Source organism: Carassius gibelio, chromosome B1 (genome assembly GCF_023724105.1).
Source record: "Carassius gibelio isolate Cgi1373 ecotype wild population from Czech Republic chromosome B1, carGib1.2-hapl.c, whole genome shotgun sequence".
Taxonomy (NCBI): Eukaryota; Metazoa; Chordata; class Actinopteri; order Cypriniformes; family Cyprinidae; genus Carassius; species Carassius gibelio.
In genome coordinates, this window is record NC_068396.1 from 14,897,370 (window position 1) to 14,921,233 (window position 23,864).

General features: G+C 36.4%; 1 protein-coding gene across 5 annotated transcripts in view; it reads left to right on the forward strand.

Moving 5' to 3' along the window:
• The window catches only part of slit2 (slit homolog 2 (Drosophila)), a 76,228-nt gene that overhangs the window by 41,026 nt on the left and 11,338 nt on the right, over positions 1-23,864 (forward strand). For 3 of the 5 annotated variants that reach the window (XM_052546466.1, XM_052546469.1, XM_052546471.1), the window contains exons 5-26: positions 3,154-3,225; positions 3,701-3,772; positions 4,497-4,568; positions 5,897-6,060; positions 6,465-6,597; positions 9,421-9,492; positions 9,592-9,663; positions 11,036-11,107; positions 12,679-12,822; positions 13,210-13,373; positions 13,828-13,851; positions 15,984-16,134; positions 16,370-16,444; positions 16,953-17,096; positions 17,305-17,448; positions 18,487-18,653; positions 18,899-19,031; positions 19,284-19,352; positions 20,327-20,398; positions 21,354-21,425; positions 21,525-21,596; positions 23,316-23,479. In XM_052546466.1, the coding sequence (XP_052402426.1) occupies positions 3,154-3,225; positions 3,701-3,772; positions 4,497-4,568; positions 5,897-6,060; positions 6,465-6,597; positions 9,421-9,492; positions 9,592-9,663; positions 11,036-11,107; positions 12,679-12,822; positions 13,210-13,373; positions 13,828-13,851; positions 15,984-16,134; positions 16,370-16,444; positions 16,953-17,096; positions 17,305-17,448; positions 18,487-18,653; positions 18,899-19,031; positions 19,284-19,352; positions 20,327-20,398; positions 21,354-21,425; positions 21,525-21,596; positions 23,316-23,479 (2,324 nt within the window). The remainder of the gene's footprint in view (positions 1-3,153; positions 3,226-3,700; positions 3,773-4,496; positions 4,569-5,896; positions 6,061-6,464; positions 6,598-9,420; positions 9,493-9,591; positions 9,664-11,035; positions 11,108-12,678; positions 12,823-13,209; positions 13,374-13,827; positions 13,852-15,983; positions 16,135-16,369; positions 16,445-16,952; positions 17,097-17,304; positions 17,449-18,486; positions 18,654-18,898; positions 19,032-19,283; positions 19,353-20,326; positions 20,399-21,353; positions 21,426-21,524; positions 21,597-23,315; positions 23,480-23,864) is intronic. The other 2 variants (XM_052546468.1, XM_052546470.1) reach the window with 1 other exon arrangement.

Consider the following 23,864-nt stretch of genomic DNA (forward strand, 5'->3'; position numbering starts at 1 on the left):
ATAGAGGGCAAAAGTCACACTGCATTATTAAAATTCATCAGCCAAATATATAATATGTTTCATAATGTTTCCCCCCACCAGCTTTGAGATTGAATCAAAATATATAGTAAATCACTGACAGGATTTAATTGTCATTTTTAATAATTTAATAATATTTTTATTAATATTTAACAATTCTATTCAATATTAATATAATTCTGAGCCATTGCCGCCTGTATAACCTTTAGGAAGTTAATAGACATAAGTAAACCTAAACAAAAACGTTTAGTGTAAAATGTTGGCGTCTGTCCTTGGTTGTCCATGCAGGTAAGATTGTACTGCCCCCTAGTGGATGGAGATTAAATCCATCACTGCGGTTACATGCAGACAAGTGTGTGTGTGTGTGTGTGTGTGTGTGTTTAAGAGAATATTTTTTGATATTATAATACCTGTCTGTCTCCCTGGCATTTTCATTTAAATCCTGCTGCTCTGTGATTGGTGCTGTCATGTGCCACTCATGAAAATGACAATGGAATCTCGATGAATAGAGCTCTCAACCGACAGACAATCTATCTCTGTCTGGCCTGACCTTGCCGCACACACACACACACACACACACACACACACACAGAGCTGATCTCTTACGGTCAGTGTCTAGTTTTTGGAGACTAAGTGTCTGTCTCTCATTATGATTGACGGCTGAGGAATTTGACTGACAGATCTGGCTAGCTAAACCGGCTATTCATGATCTGTAAGGGTCCCATGCTGTGTGTGTATGTGTGTGCGGGTGTATGTCTATAAATGAGAGGGTTGTCTTTGAGAGTCTGCTTTGCGTGAGGGAAGACACTTCATTAAAGTCACCCCCTGCGGAGACGCACACACAGGAACCCGCACACATGCACACTCCAAGGGTGCAAAGGTCAACCTTTGGGAACTGCTGAATGGAGAATCGATCACGTGACCGGGACTTAAAATCTGATCATGTGAGCCCTGAAAAATAAAATCTAGCATTTTTTAGTGGCAATTCATTGAAAGGAGTAAGTTAATTGATGTTAATTAGTACAGGTGGGCTCTTCATAGCTCTTCATTATATACATTCACACTGTAACTGGTAACAGAAAGAAAGAGACACATTGATTAGATTAGAACTTCTCTCTGTGTTTTATGGTTTGATATGAGTTTTTTTCCCCACAGCAGGAGAAAAGAAAGAGTGGAAGTGACAGCAAGTGAAGGACAGAGAGTGGGATGAAAGCAGGGATTAAGCTTCTGTTCGTTTTTGTTCATTTATTGAAAAGAGAAAGGGGGCGAGTGAAGCACTTCCTCTGAAGGTGCTCAGGGGTCATCATTCAACACTCTTTTTCTCTCTTTAATTCTCTTATTCTTTTTCTGCTCTTGATGCTCTCCTGGGTGTTCCACACTATGCTGCCACCGAAGTGTGTGTGTGTGTGTGTGTGTGTGAGAGCCTCCCTAGTTGTCTAGCTCACCTCCCACCATGTCTTTGTGTGTGTGTGTGTGGTGCTTCATTCGATGTTAGTCACCCTGCTGAACTGGGAACAGGTTTTTGTAATTGTTTGATTTTATTTAAATAGTTTGTCTGTGCCTGAATTGGTCTTGCTGTCATAACGATGACAGCTGGAATGTTTGTGCTGTAATCCAGAAGTACGTTTGATCTCATAAATGCACGCACAGATCGGTGTCGGTGTCCTGTACAGGCACAGATGAACCTGATTAAAGACGATTCCCATTCAGTTCACGCTCAGGTCATGCCAAGATGACATTTTTAAAGAGCGCTGAAGACTTACCCAGGCTGTTTAAATATCTGCTCTGATGCCTAAAGAACCTGGGGCTTCAGTTTGAAATGTTTGTTTAGTCTCATCATAACTGTGTGCATTGGAGTTTGGTGTGTGCATATTTGTTGAGTTTCTTCTTTCAGTAAGACTTTATTTTGACGGTTCTTTTAAGCATTCTTTTGACAATAAGTAACTTTGCACCTACATGTCAAGTTGCTCTCATTAGACAGTCTGCTTAATATCAGCTAACTCTTTATTGTGATCTCATTACAGGCATTCTACTGACTATAAATAACTTTGCAGGTACATGTTATGGAGCCAAAAGAGTCTCAGTAAAGATAAATGCACACACTTCATTCACATATGCACACATAGGATTCATACATTCACACACATAATCCATAAATACACACACAGGATACACAAATGCGCACAAAATTCACAAATGCACACACAAAATTTAAAAAGCACAGAGGATTCACAAATGCATACAAAATTCACAAATGCACACCAAATTCTGAAATACACACATAATTCAGAAATGCAAACAACATTTTCATGTCAACTTATTCTAACCCTGTGTGAGCAGGCCTTAACCCTACCAGTCTACTAATACTCTACTAACACTTTAATGATAGTTAGTAGATATATAAAATAAATATTAATTATAGTCAACAGAATGTGTTAAAGGGACCATCAAAATAAAGTGAAATGCTTCTTTTAGCTGTCGTATACAGTATTGGCTTATATTCAGCTGATAAACATTGCTTTAGTAAATAAACATCAATGTTTGATAGTAATAAAGCGTGCAGGATTGCATCTATTGGCTGATATATTTGAAAAAGGTTATATTTCATTCTGTTCTCATTTTGTTCCTGTTTTTCTTCCTGCTTTCTGTTTCTTCTGTTGTTTATGTTATCCCCGCTGACAGTGTCTGGAGATGTTGATGAATGTTGAATACTACTGTATGTGATATTGTGTTTTTGTTTTATTTGAACTGAAGGCTTTTAGTTATGTGCAGATTTCACACTAGTGAAGTGATTAATTATATCATCCCTTTATTTTTCTCTAGAACACTAGTCTTCTCTTTGTCTTATTTTTTTTTAATACTGACCATTTATATAAAACTGCAAGGGGGCTTGATTTTTGTGGTTCGAGACCAATCTTAGGATTCGTAAAGCATTTATTTTGTCGCATGGTCAAATAATCAGTCTTTGCCTATTCGGTCATTTTTGGGTAAAATAAAATATATATTTAAAAGTCTCCATCTGCCTTTGCTTTTATTCATACAGAATGATACACTCTGCTTTGAAGAGATCTACATGTCAGTATCTGTCTTTATAACTGCTTATAATTGTTAATGTTCTTTTTCTTTATTTACCAGTGACCTGAGTGAAAATCAAATCCAGGGGATTCCCAGAAAAGCGTTCAGAGGAGCTACTGAGATCAAAAACCTGTGAGTCTTCTGTATCTTTTTGTGAAGTAGAGAGAGAGAGAGAGAGAGAGCTTTCAATTAATGATTGTGTGCTTTAATGAGATGCCCAGGCAAACTGACCATCTTTCTCTCTCTCTCTCACACACACACACACACACACACAAACCCATATAGGAGGAGTGGGCAGTGCAGGTAGACAATAGTGGAGGAGAGCACAGCAGACAGACTGAGAAGAAAGAATGGAAACTGAACAATAGTGATGAGGGGAGAAAGAGAGAAAGACTTACAAAAAAAATAAGAGAGAGAGAGAAACACAGATTGAATGACAGGAGAAAGAAGGATGTGTGTGGGTGTGTGTGTGTGTGTGTGTGTGTTTTAGTAAGGATCAGTAGTGTTTATGAAAGCGTATTACTCTATTACCATAATCACTGAACACCAAGCAGAAGAGCCGACATCATCATCTTCAAACATTTTCTCTCTGTTTTTTCTCTCTCAGGCAGCTGGACTTTAATCAGATTTCCTGCATTGAAGACGGAGCGTTCAGAGCTCTGCGGGACCTAGAAGTACTGTAAGTGCATTGCATGTGTGTGTGAACTTGTGTGATTGTGTTCTGTTGAATTAAAGCCACTGCAGAGATCTTTTTAGATATCACAATGTTATTAGACTTGGGTAAAAAGTGGGCCACACAGGTTTTGGGTCTGTTCCTGTTTTGATTTTTACATTGAAATTGAGATTAGAATATCGTATATTCATGTTAAATTGTTATGTATTTGTCTGTAGGTGACATGCTGTGTTTGGCTGTCAGATCATGCCTGCTGAGTGTTGAATGATTGTATAAAATGCATACCTGCTTTGAAAAGTTGGAGTAGTGGAATGATCCTTTTAGAGAGAATGGAAATCAATTTTATTAGGATTATTTTGATGCGTTGTGACGAATGGACAGAAAATAATTTATGAGCTGTATTAAATATCAGATGTGCATCTATAAAGTGATTCCCTGAACATAAGCACATACATGAAGGCATATTGATATACTGAAAAAAGTTCAGTTCTACACATTTATGTATGAAATGTTGTTATAGGAAAACATTAAAAGGATAATTCAACCAAAATTATGTTATCATTTACTCACTCTCAAACACACAGAACAGAGTTATTTAGTTATTTAGCAGAATGTCTAAGATGATCTTTTTTATACTGATCATCTTTATATAGCTGTGGTAACCATGCGCTTTCCATCAGTGAAATATTCCTCATTATTCCTCATATCTTTCTCTTTCTTTGTTTCATAGCACGCTGAACAACAACAATATCTCTCGTTTGTCAGTGGCCAGTTTTAACCACATGCCCAAGCTTAGGACATTGTGAGTATCATACACACACACACACACACGCACACAGACACACACACACACACACACTGCATTAAACCAGTTCTTCAGACTGTCGTTGGCATGTTATCCAGCACTTATCATGCTGGCCCTTAATAAGTGTGATTATGAGGTAATAAGGTGTAATAACCACATTAATATGTATGTTTCATTAGCATACATTTTGTAGATTGGAGTTCTTTGTGTGTGATCATGATTTAATCCTATTTACGTGATGAGCTAAAGTAGGTAATTGCTATATCGGTATTCTGGTCCTTGTTAACTAAACATCAGCAATAGTGAATGCCAAGATGGGAAGGACCATTAAGACCATGAAACCTATACTTATACTGTGGTTACCATACAGTATTGTTGTAACTAAAACTAAAGGTATTAAAAATAATTTTTGCTGATTGAAATAAAGCTGAAATAAAATAAAATATAAATATTAGATAAAAAGCATACAAAAGCACATAACAAAATTACTTAAACTGGAAAACTCTAAAAGTTAAACATTTTGCCGATAGTTACCCATTTATTTCCATGCTCATAGGTAGGAGTTTAATAGGGGTTAAACGTAATCATTAAATGCAAAACAAAAAATAAATTATATAGCAATTCAGTGACAAGGTGATATAGAAGTTATATTGATCACCTTCTGTTTCTGTTTCTGCAAGTTGATAATATAACATGATAGCATTGTGAAACTTGAAGTGGTTTGAATGTTCTGCTGCATTTCATTGAACTGCAATGATTTTCGTCGCTTTAATTCTTTACCCAACCTATACAAAAGCCTTTCCAAATACCATTGGGAAGGAAATAATTATGGAGACAGATAAAACAAGAGCAGTCCATTTCAGTGCTTTCTAGCTCTGTTCAATACGAAGTTGGTCACAAGTCACAGTGATGGTTTCTGCCATGACAAAATACCCCACAAAATAAACTCTATCCTCTCTCTGAACAGATGCTCTACTGTCATGTCATGTTGGAAAAGATCATTGGCTTGTTACTTCAGATTTCCAAAGCCAGTTACACTAAATATGCTTTATATTTAGTTGAAATATTATTATTGTTAAGAGAAGAACTCCTGAAGCTGCTGACCACAGAGAAGCACCAGAGTCAACAGAGAATTTCACACATTATGTGTGTTTGCCTGTTGTGTGCAAGTAAATGTCAGTAATTATTGAACAAGAAGTGGTCAGATTTAAAGTTGATAATACTCTCTTACACACATGTACACTGTTTTTTTTTCCCGATGTACAAGCTTAGACAGGCACTGGACCTTCAAATGAATCTTTCTCTCTGACTCTCCATCTCTCTAGTCGTCTGCACTCAAATAGTCTGCTATGTGATTGCCATGTGGCCTGGCTCTCTGATTGGCTGAGACAGAGGCCCCGCCTTGGCCTCTACACACAGTGTATGGCTCCGCCCTCTCTGAGGGGCCACAACATTGCTGAGGTTCAGAAGAAAGAGTTTATGTGTACAGGTAAATTTGCGTGTGTTCTATTTGTGTGGTTTGTTTACAGGAGATAAGAGCTTGTGAGTATAAAGAGAATAAATACATGGATTTGCTGTTTTGTCTTGTCAAAGCTTTCATATTCTGTTCCTTTTTCGGCTGTTCTCTTTCTTTGCCCATGCTTTCAAGACTTCAGCGAAGGCAAGTTATCTGTGCTGAAATAACATGGGCAAAATGTGTTTGTTTGTTTGTTTTTTTACTTCAAATTGCATTTATTTGTAATATGCAGTCCACAACTTTCTTGCTTGAGAAAGTTTTTGTTGTCGTTGTTGTTTTGAATTTAATTCAACCTTCAAACACAACCTTCCTTTGTGTAGCACATCCCCCTGCATCCCTGTCATCTGTGTGTGTGTGTGTGTGTGTGTGTGTTTTAGGGCCCCAGTCACACTCATCCTGTAGTGTGCTGCAGTGTCCTGAGCTGTGCACCTGCAGTAATAACATCGTGGACTGCCGGGGGAAAGGACTGACTGAAATACCCACCAACCTGCCAGAAACCATCACTGAAATGTGAGTGAGGAGCACACACACAACACATTACACACACCCAAATATTTATTTAGCTAGTTTCTCTAAATTGTATCTATTGTATCTATATTTTCTAAATGGGAACATTACATTGACTTTTATTGTATTTAATACAACTATAAATGTAACATTAACAGGGTTTTTAAAAAATCAAATTTTGTTTTGTATTTTTATTAATATTATTTTATTTTGGGGATATTTTGTCTGATTTAACTCTTTTCTGGTTTCAAATTTGTCCTTAAAATATGGATAAATAGGTAAACACACACACACACACACACACACACACACGATCAATATGATCACAATACACTAATTAAATTGTGCCACTAAAATGCTTATATATATGATTATATATATGTTTATATTATATTATATTATATTATATTATATTATATTATATTATATTATATTATATTATATTATATTATATTATATTATATTATATTATTAATAAACAAGGAAAAAATAAGTGTAAAAAACTAAGTTCTATGTACTTGATTATATAGATATTCAATAAACATCACTGTCTATAAGGTATCGTACTGATAAAATGATCATTATAAATAATAATTATAATTATAACAACACAGTATAATAAACCACAACTTTGATTATATTATATTATTTTTATTATATTATATTATATTATATTATATTATATTATATTATATTATATTATATTATATTATATTATATTATATTATATTATATTATATTATATTATACACTTTCCAGTGTTTTATTATTATTAATAACTTTTATATTATTTCGTGAAAATATTGTATCTGTTTCTGATTTTCCACTTGAGAGTATCCATAAAGGAATAGTTCGGTTAGAAACACACACACACTGATGTACATTAGAGCTGTCACCTGCAAGACGACTGTATGTTTATAAAGAATGCCTTCCTCAGTCTTGTATTTGGTTGAGTGTAATGGTGGATTTGTTTGGCACCAGTCTGATGTCTGCCTCCTTTTTGACAGATGTAGCTTCCACATTCCACAAACACACATACACACAGCCAGGGTTGTATCTGTATCAAGTATTTTAACTACGGAGGCCATGCTGAAGTCATGCGCATTAATGCAGTGTGGAAATGGATTTATTTTATCAATGGCATCACTTCTGTGAGCCAGCACTCTGCCAACGGGGCCTGGATTGAGACGCCACATCTTTTTTAAACTGTTGTGCCTCTCACTGCCAGGGTCATTGTCTATCTTTTTTCTTCCCTAGTTTCTAGTCTCTCATCCCTTCGTTTTTCTTCCTCTGAAAGCCGCATGCAGGGCCTTGGCAGATGAGTCAGATTATCTCATTTGGCTCCAGCTGAATGAAATGTGTGTGTATGTGTGTGTTCGTCCACCTATGCGGGAGCCGGTTTTCATGCTCTGTCAACTTTGGAGAGCTTATCTGATTCATGACATATTTACTGTCAAAGAGAAGAACAGATATCTAGAGAGAGACAGCAAGAAGGCAAAGCCGTTATAAATACGAATTGCTATATGATGAATGCTGGAATACTGAATGAATAATATATTTATGATTCTTATTACTTGACTTGGCAGGTAGGAAAATTACAGCTTTTATTCCAATTATACAACATCAACATTTTATCACATTTTGTGTTAAAATGTGTATATTAAATAAGCTTACATGTATTTTTTTTTTTTTTTTTTTTTTACAGTTAAAATAATTTATTTTCAGGGTTTTACTGTAGTTCGATTTCGATGTGTGCATGTGCATTTGTTCAAAAGTACAGTCAAAACATCAGTTTTGCTTTTCAACTGAAGAAATACACTTAATAATCAATATATATAAACCTGTTATTGAAATAACATTAAAAAAATATTAAAAACAGGTGATTTTGAGAAAATTTTTTGAAGTAACATTTGAAACTGTGAGATATAATCACACTGTGAGATAGAAAGTTATAATAAGAAATAAAGTCGCATTTGTGAGATACAAACTCAGAATTCTAAGAAATACCATCACAACTATGAACTATAATGTGTCAGTAGTGACAATAATGAGAAAAAAAAATCATGATAATGTCTTTATTATTATAATTTATTTATTATTTTAGTTTATTCTGAGTGGGTAACAGGCTTCATTATTGAATTATTACTTAAGCAAAAGTATCTGAGAGATAAAGTGAGATGGTCCCATTAGGTGACCCACTCCATGTATTAAATCTTATAGCAGACTTATAAGTGACCGACTTAATGTAAAATACAATAGTTTTACTACTAATGTAACTGATACTAATATAACCGTTCGTCTCCTATGCAAAAAAAATAAATAATAAAAAAAATAAAACTGAGTGCGCTTTTAAGGCAATGTTGAAATTTCAGTGTTTTCATAATTCCATTTTTCATGGAACACAGATGTTGGATTTGTTCTTAGTCTGAGCAAATCACACAAGCACACACTCATCCAGAAATGGGCCCTGTCTCAGACTGGAACTACAGCAAAAAGACGCAGCTGCTACACTGTGATTAAAGTCATCCCAGACATATTGACATTAATCTTACATGTGTGCCTGTCACATTGATTTCCCCCCACTTTTGTCTTGGTGCCCCTCTTATTATATAAAATGCCTGTATGACAAAAACAGACTCTAAACCCAGAATTAATGTCCAAGATGTAGCATTCCAAATCAGTCATCGCTCATCTCCCATCATACTTTTCCAATAACTCCTCAATACTGCTGTCAGTGCCCGTCATTTTCCAGTTAGCCTCACCTGGATTATTCCCTCTTCCACGTTCCCTCCGTTTGCTGATCTGGTTTATTCTCTCTGTTCACAGCCGACTGGAGCAGAACTCCATCAAGATTATTCCACCAGGAGCATTCTCACCTTACAAACGGCTGCGGAGAATGTGAGTGTGTGTGCATGTGAGCACACATACATACATAATCACACAAACACACTCGTTCCTCATCTTTCTAAAATTTTCTTGTTTTTTTGTGTTTTTTAGAGATTTGAGTAATAATCAAATAACTGAATTGGCTTCAGACTCCTTTCAAGGTCTCCGATCTTTGAATTCTCTGTAAGTATATATATATATGCATATTTGTGTGTGTGCGTGAGAAGAGAATGTAAGAGTTATATTAAGCTTCCATCATTCTTTCAATTTTTGATGCTCTGACTCATTCAAGCTTTTAGAGAACAGAGCAGATAAACCCCCGTAGAGTCTGAGTCAACGTAACCACCATTCAAACACACAGGACATTTTCATTTCAATAGATTGACAGTTTTATAAATAAAAAATTTAAGAGAACTGATCTTATGAGGAAATGTACTGTATGTTTTTTACAAGGTGGCAGTTTTGTACGAATTCATACGATGTGACTTGTTTAAGAAAAAGTATGCAAGTAAGCGTGGTAAATGCAAGACAAATTATAAATCTATGCTGTATATGGCTAAACCCTTAGAATATGAAGCACACTAATATGAGCTCTTGTTCAAATACATTAAGCTGTTTGTTTTGGCCTGGCATCAGTGTGTAAGTTTTAGGGGGATGGGTTGTATATGTCTTTCTTGCTTGGTCTCTGTATTTTTTTTGGTTTACTTTACTGACCGGGTTCCAATGAGCCAGAACTTAGTGGGCGGAACAGTTCTCCCCCCCTCTGTCGTTCCCTTCGGACCAGCCTCTTAGGAACACCAGCCAGCCATTTAAAATCTCTCCTCCTGAAAAAATACAATTGCAAGCCAGAAGAGTGATCCAATGTGAAACATAAGCGAACACACACATTCAAGTCCTGACATGACATCACAGTAATGATGAATATATATATTTTTTTTAGATGCTTATTTTGGGGGGAAATCTGCCTGTTAACAGAATTGTGTGCTACAAACTGAGAAGTAGTTTAAAGAATAATCGAATTAGTCAAAATATTGAATGTGTAAACATACAAAAGTACAATGTGAAAGACAGATGCTCTGTATTTTGAAGCTTTTTTTGTAAGGTTTCTGTGTGGGCTGCATATATGAAGGATATCAGCATTATAGCCAAAGCCACAATGCCATTATTCATTCAAAAATAAAAATGCCAAGAAATATTCAGCCCTCCGTTGCTCTTTCAGATTAGTCCTGAATTTGCCAGAATTCATCACCCATTTTTACAACAACATCAGTCTGTGTAGAGTTACAGCCCATTAAGATAAAGTAATGAATATGAGATTAAGAAGATTATTGCGTATATGTTTTTCATGATTTTACCTCATGAATCTGGGTCTGTATGATTTAATTTGTTTTTAAATATGATTCGTTACTGGTTGCACTGGGATGATTTGTGGTGGTGCATCTTGTGCTCTGTTTGAGGAACCATTTCTGATGAATGGTTGTGTGTGTGTGGGTGGGTAATGAACATCTTTAATCTTTGCTTTTATTCAATGCTCCCTTGTGTTCCTGCCTTTCAGGGTTTTATATGGGAATAAAATCACTGAACTTCCCAAAGGCCTTTTTGATGGACTATTCTCATTGCAGCTACTGTGAGTAATGCACATTCTATGAATTTATGCTTGAAAATGCTATGAAGGAAGGGCGTTTATTTCTCTCTGAGTGTGGGTGGGTCAGGTTTTGCCAAGTCTGAGGACCAGCCATTGGAAAAGGATTTAATAATCATACTAAATAATGACTCAGTTAAAATCTAATAATGCCAAATGGTTTGTGTGAAGGGAAATTTCATGAGCTCAAGGTACCAACATTTTAGTAGTTGATATCAATGCCAGTAATTCTCAATATCATCTTAAATACCACAGAAAAAATAAAATAAAATGAATATGCTATTAAACAACGTTTTGTGGAATCTTACCAGTATTTCTCAGTAAGTCAGTATTGTTTCAATGTAACAGTCAGTAATAAAGAAGGTAAGAGCGGTATTTTTCCTCTTTTTATTGTCAATATTGTCATTTAAATCAGTGTTAATGACATACTTGATAGAGACAAGTACATTAGGCTGCATTTAAAGTCTACTATTTTGAGACAAATATTGGTTGTACTTTATTTTACAGTACATGAACTAACATGTACTTATAGTGTACTTACAGTGTATTTATCTAAGAAAGTTCTGGTAATACAAGGTAACTACATGGGGTAGGGTTAGGTTTAGGAGTAGGTTCAGGGTTAGTACCTAGTTATTACATAGTTATTGTAATAACTATAATAAGTACATAGTATGTACATGGGGAACAGGACTGTAAAATAAAGTGCTACCCAAATATTTTTCATTTTAATATCCAGTTAGTACTGTAATTTTGGTATGGGTAGCCCAGTGTAAAAACAATAGGTGCTCACATCATGATAGAAAAAGACAAATGTGTGTGTGTGTGTGTGTGTGTGTGTGTGTGTGTGTGTGTGTGTGTGTGTGTGTGTGTGTGTGTGTGTGTGTGTGTGTGTGTGTGTGTGTGTGTGTTTGCACCTTGAGGACCATAAGCTGGACACATTTCCCTGATGACAGACAGCACAACTGGACATAAATGCACACACACACTGTACCACATACTTCTGCTGTATGTGTGAATGTGAGGAGCATGTTTAGGAAATACTTGTTAATCCAAGTATTTATAGGGTTTTAACAAGACCATAAGAATTTGGGGGTACTACAAAATATTACAAGCTCACATGAGCTCAGACCGTGTTGAAAGTGAATATAGAAAGATTGTAATCCCTCTCACTCTTGAATTATTCAGAAATAACTTAATGTGAAACAGACATTTGTGTATGGTATGCTCACAATTATAAAAGTTTTGTGCCAATAACTCCCATCGCACACACAGTTTTATTGCTTTGCAGGAGATGCGGAAAATATAAATCCTGTTTATACGAAAGCTGCTTTGTAAAATAAAGCCTCTGTTTATCCACAACTTTGTTCGCCTATAAGGCACTGTCAATGAGTCTGGAGACCGCATGGATTTCGAGTCTCGCTCATTCAGTTGTCTAGAAATGTTAATCTATTTGCATATGGCATTTATACTTTCTCAATTTACAACTCATGTATAGATTTTCCTGTTTGCCTGAGAGATTTATGTGAAATGTCACATGCGAATGTTTATCCCAACAGGTTGCTAAATGCGAACAAGATCAACTGTTTGCGCGTAGATTCTTTCCAAGACCTGCAGAATCTGAATCTTCTGTCACTTTATGACAACAAACTCCAAACCATCGCAAAGGGAACCTTCTCTTCTCTCCGAGCCATCCAAACACTGTGAGTTCCACTAAGCAACATTTGTTACCCAATAAACCATTTTGTCTTTAGTATATTTACATCTCAAAGGGTATCATCTCTTTGTAATGTCATCTTTACTTATTTTTTGCATTTATATCATCTGCATTTAGACAGTATTAATATGTAAGCATGAAAATACATAGCTGCATTTATATTTTTGAAAGGAGGTCCCTTGTATAATCATATTTGAGGGAATTATAAAAAGTCTTGCTATAGCATATTAGGCCCATGTATGATTAATGGCATGCAGTCAAATTTTAGGTTGGTCAGTAGGTTGAGAGTAAAACATATTTGGTTTTTCAAGAAATGTTTAACTTTATTTAAGACCGTCATTCATAATTTTGTTGAATATTTTATGTTTATCAGTCATTTGGCCCAGAACCCATTTATGTGTGACTGCCATTTGAAGTGGTTAGCTGACTACCTGCAAGACAACCCGATTGAGACCAGCGGAGCTCGATGCACCAGTCCGCGTCGGCTTGCTAACAAACGCATTGGTCAGATCAAGAGCAAAAAGTTCCGCTGTTCAGGTACACACAGCTATGAAAATCGCTAGTTCATAATATGTGTAATATTTTGCAAATTGCCAGACTAGCTTACAGATGCTAAGTCTTGACCCTACCTGTTCCTGTCTATTATTGACCATGGACTTTAGCATCACTGAGAATGTGTGTGTGTGTGTGTGTGTGTGTGCGCGCGCAGTCAAGGGTGTTAACATCTTAGTCAGCTTTCACTTACACAGACATATACACAGTTCTGAAGGTCTCAGCATGAGTTATCTTCTCCTGTCTAAACTGATTATAAATCAGGATTCAAATGTGTGTGTGGAGGGTGGAGTATTATTAGTTTACTGTCTGACAGTTGAGTATTGATCGCTGTGGTGTTATAAATGAGCAGGATTCTTTGATCAATATTCATATTCATGTATTGATCTACATACACACAGCTTTCCTCTCAGTTTTCTGTGTATCTCTCTTTGTTTAGCTAAAGAGCAATATTTTATACCAGGTATGTTCAGCTACTAAACATTTTGTCTGTGTGTGTACTGCACAAAAGCTTTTGGACTACTACTCTAATGCACGCAAATGACATGCACATTATTATGCAGAGAGAATTTTGCTTTATTTGCATAGAAGAGCAAAGCATAATGGTGCTGTGTTCTTGTGTAGACCGTGGGTCAATGACAATACTCATAATCTAATCAGAATCAAATACATTATTATTAAAAAAATTAGCAAAAATACAGTAAAACAGTAGTATTGTTCAAAATCTTCTTTACAAAAAAAAAAAATAATAATAAAACAAGGTGATCCTTTGAACCCCTCCAACCAGATTTTATTTATAATTTTTTAAAAGTCATTTGCATATTTTAATGTATCTTTACTGAATAGAAGCTGAATATTTATTTATTTATTTACTTACTAACTTACTCTCACAATCCCTTACTGGACCCAAACTTTTTATTGATAGTATATATATAATTAATATAATATAACTTGTGTAAATATGTAATTAAATGTATGTTTTCCTGAAAAAAAATATTATTTGGCTTTATAAAAACAAAAAAAACAATGTGAATACTATAGTTATAAGAAGTGGGATGTGGAGCCTAACCTGATTTTACCAAGTGAGACATGTTCCTGGGACAACATCGTTGTTGACCCTGGAACAACATTGTGATTAACCAATCAGATTTGAAGAACCAGTTTATAGATTTTGTGAAGTTTATGCTTTAAATCAGTGTTTGGTGCTTGTACATCAGTGTCATTCATCTATCATTTCATCTGATTTTAGGGATTACTCATGGTTAAGGTTAGGTTTAGGTGTAGGGATATGGTTAAGAATATATTTTTGGAGTAAAATGTTGTTCCAGGGTCAACAAAATATGTTGACCTAGGAACACATCGGACTTGGCAAAATCAGGACGTGCGGGATGTGAATGTGCTTTAAAACCAGAATACAAATACGGTCATTTGTTGCTAGAGAGCAAGCACACAGTGGCGCTTCAGTCTAATGTTAATTTGTTGTCAAAGCTTCACCAACCTGATCACTCTTGCGTGTCACTCTTGCTGTGTGCATGCTCACAAATAGCACACAGTGGCATGGAACTAAGACACAGGTTTTCCAGTGTTCGCAGGTATTAGGGTTTGACTGTTTGAGTGTATTACATATTGTCTCTCTTCCTTTCTCGCACACACACTCAGGGATTCATCATATCAATAAGTGTAAGTAACTGACACAAGACCAGTAAGACATCACCCAACAAGCCCCTCCCCCCTCAACCCCAACCAATCACAGACCAGGAACCCAAATATATGTGAACATGTGCTCAGAGGTTTATGAAGCACACAGTGTGAATTGAACCTGTACGTGTGTGTTTGACTGTGCCTATAACTGCTGGTTCATGTTTATTTACTGTACAACAGCTGCAATATTCCTGCCACACTCTTCTGTTTCTCTCTTCTCTTTTTTTCTCCTGCATATCTCCTCTCTCTACCATGCTCTCCATTAGTTTATCACAGCTAAACAAATTACTTTCTCATTCTTTAGCTCTCAATTCTTTGTTTCTCTTTCTCTCTCTGTATCTTGTGGAGGAAATTCAGCGGGGTTTTCCTTTGTGCTTGATCTAACCATGTGGTTGCAGACTCGGACTAATACATGGTTCTGTCAAGCACCATGGAAGGTCTTGCAGCATCTACAGCATGGCAAGCAACAACAAAACAACCTTTGTATGTGTGTGTGTGTGTGTATGTGTGTGTGTGTGTGTGTGTGTAAATGTTTTTTGTCTTAATTTGTATGAACGTGCAGTTAAGAATACGTGCATTGTCTCTTCGCACTTATAAGCATGTGTCTGTGTGTCTGTACACAACTCTCCAAAGTCATGGCTAGGTCAGCATGGCCCTATGTGTTGTTTAAGATGATAATATCATAATTGCCATGGTGATAACTGAGTTTCCTCTGGTCTAGCACAATTAACATTTAAGGTCCTCCTTCCTAGTGACCCTCTAGTTTTACCACTCTACCTTTTCACCCAAACGTAGTCCTCTCCTTCTCTCTCTTTCCTCTATTTCTCTCATACACACTTTATATTGGATTGTGTGTTGTGTAATGGTGTGATATCTGTGTGGTTATGTGTATAGGTGTGGAAGACTACAGATCAAAACTAGGTGGGGATTGCTTCGCTGACCTGGCGTGCCCAGAGAAGTGTCGCTGTGAAGGAACCACAGTGGACTGCTCTGGACAAAAGCTCACAAAGATTCCAGACCACATACCTCAATATACAGCAGAACTGTGAGTGTCTCTCGTTTAATAAGGTTTAGTTCAGCCAAAAAATGAAATTCTGTCTTCATTTACTCACTTAACATTGTCTACTCATTCCTTATAATTGAAAGTTAATATAGATTATATTCTGAATAGTGCACAACCTTGCTATACATTATTGCTTATAAACATATAAACACATACAGATTCATTAATCAACAAATGATTTATGGTGTTCTGTGTGTTTCATTCGTTTTCTATGCAGCCGCTTGAACAATAATGAATTTACAGTGCTGGAGGCTACAGGAATCTTTAAGAAGCTTCCTCAGCTACGCAAAATGTAAGTCTCTTTCTGTGCGTTTGTCGTCTGTTATTATACAGTTAAAGGCTGGAATACACTACACGGTTTTAAAAAGTGATGAGATCTTAAAATACTGAGCATCATACAGTTACCGAATGTTAATAGTCTCAAAAGAAAAACTGGCCATCATACACTAAATGACTGAGGATCATGCACTACCAGACTTTAAAGTCATTTCGATCAGAACGAATCCATGCAGAAACATGCGCCTTGGTGTTAGGAGATGCGTGACAAATGAAAACAATACACAATCTAAAATCGGCTCAAAATATCAAATATGTTTGATATCCTCGGACTGGATGGAATCATAGTCTGAAGCTTAAAAAACAGAGTCTTTGACCATCATACACTTGATTGTCTATGAAATCTGTTAACTTAAATCTACAGACTGGCTCTGACTTTCGCCAAATTATGTAGCATATTCCAGCCTTTATGCCACCATCATGAGAGCACTAAAAGTACAATGCCAACTTGCTTTGTTTTACAGCAATTTTAGTAATAATAAGATCACAGATATTGAGGAAGGCACATTTGAGGGGGCCACTGGAGTGAATGAACTCATACTGACGAGCAATCGCTTAGAGAGTGTCCACTACAGCATGCTGAAGGGCCTCAGCGGCCTCCGCACACTGTGAGTATCACATGCTTGCACACTTGACTGAATCACTTGATTGAACTTCAGGACAATGCATCCAGATGCTATCAAAAAATAATATCTAGGTATGATTTTATTCTCAGGTGTGGGCACACTGGTCTGTGTGTTCCAAACCAAATCTGCAGCTTCTGGCTGTTTTAAATGATTATGTGTGTGTGTGTGTGTGTGTGTTTGTCATGTGCAGGATGTTGAGGAGTAACAAGATAAGCTGTGTCAATAACGGTAGTTTTACTGGTCTGAGCTCTGTGAGACTGCTCTCCCTCTATGATAACCTGATCACCTCCATGTCCCCTGGAGCCTTTGACACACTACATTCCCTCTCAACACTGTGAGTATCAAATCACAGTATCAACAGTGTTTTGTTTTGTTTCAGTAAAGCTGTCCCAAAACCGAGCTAGCTGCCTTGCTACCTAAAAACAGTAGGTGACTGTCTTCTGAAGAAACATCCTTATCTTAATGACCTGTTCACACTAAGAATGATAACTGTAATGAAATCTATAACAATATTTGTATTAGCACATGCAGTATTTATGTCTGCTGCTTTAAATGTTAAATTTTGTTAAAGTTGGGTGGATTCTTATTGGCTGTCAATGCTGTAATGTTCATCCGCAGGAAAAAAGAAATCATGAAGTCATTCCTCTGTTTCGTTATTGCTAAAGGTGTTGTATGGACTTCTTTGTTCTAAACAGAAGTTGCATAATTGCTTAAAGCTTGTAATTAAGGCTGAACACAAAAGAAGATATTTTGAATAATTTTGAAGAAACAGTTGTGGTCCCCATTGACTTCCATAGTAGGGAAAGAAATACCGTGGAAGTCAGTGAGGACCATCAACTGTTTGATTACCAACATTCTTCAAAATATCTTCGTTTATGATCAACATAAGAAAAGAAAAAAAACAACAGGTATGTAACAACATGAGGGAGAGTAAAGGAATGTCACAGTTTACATTTTTGGGTGAACTGTCCCTTTAAGGGGGTGACCAATATGAATCAATCTACATAAAAAGAAAGTGTTTCACTCAAATAGCATTTTATACAGAAAACTGGGCTTAATACAGATTCACATTAGCAACTTGATAAATTAATTCCATGATACTTATGAAATTATGAAATTACAAGAAAAAAACACAAATACTATGATAAAGCAGTGAACTTAAAAACAGGTCACATTGTTACTTATTTAACAAAATCTGAGTTTATAATAAACATTTCTCTCGCCTCATCTGCCATTTGATTTGGTAAAGTTGCCTGGCTTTCAAGACAGTAGTGTGCCTACGCAAGCAGCTCATTCGGTTTTGAAAATGAGCTTTTGTTTGTGAGCTTCTGGAATGTTTTACTAAATATTTTTTTCTTACGTGATCCCACAGGAACTTGCTGGCCAATCCGTTTATCTGTAACTGTCATCTGGCCTGGCTAGGGGAATGGCTCCGTAAGAAGCGGATTGTCACGGGTAACCCCCGCTGTCAGAGCCCATACTTCCTTAAGGAGATCCCTATTCAAGATGTGGCCATTCAAGACTTTGCCTGTGAAGACGGTACGGCAATGAGTGTGTTTGGGGGTGCATGTGTGTTAGAAGATCTTGTTTCTAGGTCCTAATAAGTCTTTGATAAGATCTGTTACGCTAACTTGAGCACAGCTCATTGTTATCTTTCCTTTACACAAACTCAGGCAAGCTTATGAAAACAATCACGAAAAGCTCATTTCAAATTTCATTATTCCCGGCCTCTGATAAATGAGAGCATTAACATGCTGATTAATTTTCTCTTTGTGTGTGTACAGGTAATGATGAGAATAGCTGTTCACCCCTGGCTCGCTGTCCTGCTGAGTGTTCGTGTTTGGATACGGTGGTTCGCTGCAGTAATAAGGGACTTAAGGTTTTACCCAAAGGCATTCCTAAAGACGTTACAGAACTGTGAGTGTGCACAAACACACTACAGCCTCAAACCTCACAGCGATTTCATAATAAATGGCCATTTCCAAAAATCCCCTTGTCTGATCCAAGCACACCTTTTTTGTAAACCCAACTGTCTCCACCAACATATCTAACGTCTGAAATAATACACGGCTGCTATATATACGTCTTTGAAGTTTCTCCCATTACAGTGTTGCTAATGTGCTATTTCCTCTGTGTTTGAGTAATAACTTGTTTGTCTTTTTCTGATAGCTATCTCGATGGCAACCAGTTCACGCAAGTCCCTCTGGAACTATCCAATTATAAACACCTCACTCTCATGTAGGTACAGCCCTCTCTGTGGTCACCCAATCACAAATACTTCACAGTTATCAGGGCCCTGCCCCTTTAAAACCAGCCAATCGTAGCAGACCTGCACTGTTTTAAATGGAGTTCTGTACATATGGTGTTTGATCCATTTTCTCACATCCAGCCAATGCCAGAAAATCCAAATGTTTGTAGCTGTAATTTGAGGGTTTATTTTGGCTTCTCCCCTTATTTCCTGCGCTATGAGAACATATTCCATCTCCACCAAGCATACCAAATGAATAAAGTACTAATTAACAATGATCATTATACAGCACACACACAAAAATGGAAATTTGTCAATTAAATATGATTGATTGCTCATTTTTTTCATTCTACGTTGCTGTTAATTATTTTATAAGAGAGACATACAAAATGTGGATCAGGATTAAGAACCTCTGGTTTTGAGTAATTTATAAGACATGGTATTTGAAGGTATTATTTTCATGAATGCAAATTTCCACAGAAGTTCATTCAAGTGAAGCAATGCATCCAAGATGTTGAATGCTGCTGTATGTTGTATTATGTTTTCAAGTCTAACGCATTACTATTGTACATGCTTTGTGTTTGCTGTTTGCAGTTTTAAAGGTCACTGCATACTGCATTAAAGTTCAGCCGTCTTAGTGTCTTTAACATAGAAGTTTGCATGTGCATTGTCTTATGCCATGCATTAAACCATGTACAGTGTCATATGTAATTCCTTGTGATAATTCTTTGGGATAATTAGTTTTAAATATTCCAAAAAAGAAAAAAGAAGAAAAACGATTAATGAAAAACTCCTACATATAAAGAATGTTTTGCTTTTTTATGCTAAACAACATTGTGTTATTGCCATTTTCCCTTAAATGTTGGCTTTAAGTGTTTTTTTCTTTCTTGTGGCTCATAACACTCTGCCTTTGTGTGTGTGTGTGCGTGTGTGTGTGTGTGTGTGTGTGTGTGTTTTCTTGCAGCGATTTGAGTAATAACCAGATCAGCACATTGTCCAACCACAGCTTCAGTAACATGTCCGAGCTGCTCACCCTGTGAGTGTCAAAATGATCTATGGCTTCGGTTTGTGTGTCTGTGTGTTTTTGTGCAAACACTAGTGTGGTTGTGTATGCCTGTAGCTGTGCATTGTGTGTGTGTGTGTGTGGGGGGGGGGGGGGTGTGTGTGTGTGTGTGTGTGTGTGTGCGTGCGCGGTTGTTTCTGTGGTTTATGAGGACACAAATTTGTATAATAACATTGGTATTACAATGTGAATTTGATTTATGAGGACACTTTCAGTGTCTTCATAATTCAAAAGGCTTATAAATCATACAGAATTAGTTTTTTAGAAAATCTAAAAGTTTCCTCTGAGCGGTAGGTTTAGGTGTAGAGTTGGTATAGGGATAGAAAATATGGTTTGTACAGTATAAAAACCATTACGTCTATGTAGAGTCCATATAAACCATAAAAATGTATGTGTGTGTGTGTCTTCTGGTATATATGGTTTATGAGGACACAAATGTGTAAAATGACATGGGTCCTACATCGTAAACAAAGTTTTCCTGTGTTCCCATAAAACAAAAGGCTTAAAAAACATAAAAAACTTTGTTTTATGAAATAAAAGAATTGCCAGTAGTTTTCTGTAAGGGATAGGTCTAGGGTTGGTGTAGAGCGATACAAAATACAGTTTGTACAGTATAAAAACCATTACGTCTATGGAGAGTCCCCATAAACCATAAAAATGTGTGTGGGTGTGAATTTTAACAGTGTTGTTTTTCTTGAAATTATGTGTGCACTAAAGTGTATGTGCAGTATGTATAAATACAGGGGTGACTTTTTTTTGCTACATCATTTTAGACATATATTTAGATAATAATTAGATTATCTTATTGAATTTATTTCAGTAATTTATTTTTGAAAGTTGCAAAAAAAACATTTAAAGTTTGTATGGCTTGATGCTTCTATGCAAACCCATTTTTGCAAGTACTGTAATATCTTTTGTTTCATCCCAGAATTTTAAGCTACAACAGACTGAGGTGTATTCCTGTAAAAGCTTTCGATGGCCTCAAGTCCCTGCGCCTGTTGTGAGTACCTCATTGATATGTGTGTGTGTTTGCTATTAGACTTTGATTTATGTGTTTTGGACTCTCTTGGATGGCTTCATTTCTCTCTTCTCTCTGCAGGTCTCTCCATGGTAATGATATTGCTGTGATCCCAGATGGGGCTTTCAAAGATCTGTCCTCGCTCTCCCACCTGTAAGTACCTCAGAATGAACACACACACAAGCACTTATGAGAGCACCAAATAGGTTTTGACAGCTGGATGTACTTTGGTTCTTTCTTTTACTCTCACACAACCACACTGACACACTTTCTTTGTCTGAACTTTGGGTTCTGCAGCCACAGATTGCTTGAGTTCTCGGTCTCCCACGATTACCTTTTTTTAAAAATATAAATCCCATGGATCTATTTCATAAGTGTAATTATGTCTGACAGCTGAGTAAAACAAATCTTCAGATTACTGCACACGAGGTCATCAAAAAAACAATATCATAATGTTAATTGTTTATACATAGCTGTTTATTAACTCTTTCCCCACCACTGAATCGATATCTCTTCATTTAGAAGACAACGCTTCCTATCCATTGAGTTTTTATGGCTTTTCACGTTTTCACTGTTATACACTCGGGGGCACTATTACACATCTTCTGAACGAGTACAAAAACCTCCTTAACAAAAACACACATGAACAGGATAGAGAAACGAACGATTTCTTATGTAAACAGATGCATATGAAAAATAATGCGATCGACCATCAGCAATAGACAGTATATAAATGAAAACTGCATAATGTTACGGAGAAAAATGTTGATCCAGGAAGTAGTATATGTCTGTGCAAACTTTGGAGGTGTTAATGCAAGCAATTTGTCTTGATTCATGCTTTGATAATTGTACTGAATATTATCCAGATGTAGTTTTTGATAAAAAAAAAAAAATTCTCAAAATTATGCATTTTTATGAAACCTCAAATGTTGTTAAAAAAAGAATGCTTCAAGTTAGAATAAAACAGAAAAGAAAAAAAAATTAAGTAGAGGCTCTTATCTTTATTTTGGTGTATTACCTATCAAAATATTCATACAGCAAAATATACTGGAGACCGTCAATGTTTAGTGAAAATCATAAAAAATAATAATAATAATAATTCGCTGGCGGTTGCTGGCAACTTAAAAAAAAAATGCTGGCGGGGAAAGAGTTAATCCCAAATTAAAGTCACATCCAGCGTGTGAATTATTTTTTTTTTTTTGTACATTGCTTCAAATAATGCTAGTTATAATAATTTTCTTATTTTCTCTTTATTTTCTCTGTGTTTCATCCATTTAAAGTACTGTGAATTTCGTGACATTTTGCTATATAAACAAAATGGCAAGATATTTAACAATAGACTCTTAATAACTACAAACGTCCTCACAATGTATATTGTCACACTTCCCCGCCCTGTTAAAAAGCCTATTTTGTCAACTGTTTAATTCAGCTCTGAGGGCTCTAAAATACCTTTAATAGACCATTTTGTGTTTCATATGAAGTTAATATCGATACAAACGTGACCAAATGTAGTGCTGTTCAAGTGCATAATTAGACTATTCTTCTCCACAAGTTTGATTCACAGAGACTGATTTGCGTACTGTTGAACGTGATAGGCAGGCATTACCACATTGGCAGGACAATCAGCCAATCAGAGCAGCATGGAGGAACTACCCCCCATTAAGCTCATGCTCTATTAGAACTCAACGATCTGACACATGGCAGCTCCCTATGAAACTTCATCCGCTAATGTCACTGTTGGATGGTGTTACTTCAGAAAAATGAGCCAATACACACACTACTTAATATCACTTTCATTTTATTTTTGCCTCACTGATTAATTTATCATCCAATTTTTTTGGAGAAGATGTGTAATGTGTGTGTTTCCTGCAGGGCTTTGGGAGCAAACCCTCTGTACTGTGATTGTCACATGCAGTGGCTCTCTGACTGGGTAAAGAGTGGCTACAAGGAGCCTGGGATTGCGCGGTGTACCGGTCCTGGAGAGATGACCGACAAACTACTGCTGACTACACCCTCCAAGAAATTCACATGCACAGGTAAACCCACCCGGACACTTTAGACAAACTCGTCTAGTCACAGAGAGGGCATTAGTACTAACTCTAACACTAGCTTACATGCTCAGATATTAATATTGTAAGTAATTTGATTTGATTGGTACATTTGTAGAGGTGTCGGGGACTTGTGGTTTTCCTGTGCCAGGTAAGGAAGTCAATAAGAGCCCAATCTAAGCTCCTAAACCCAGACCCCTGTATCTGCCACCTAACCTTTCCTCAGAAATGAAAGTGACTTGTGTTAGTTGTGAGCCAATTTTGTGATGCTTTACCTGTTCAATCCTATGTGTGTTTGTAAGTGTTTGCTTGTATATTTGTGTTATTTCTGTTTGTGTGTATAACATGCCGTGTAATTTCTTCTTTTCCTCTG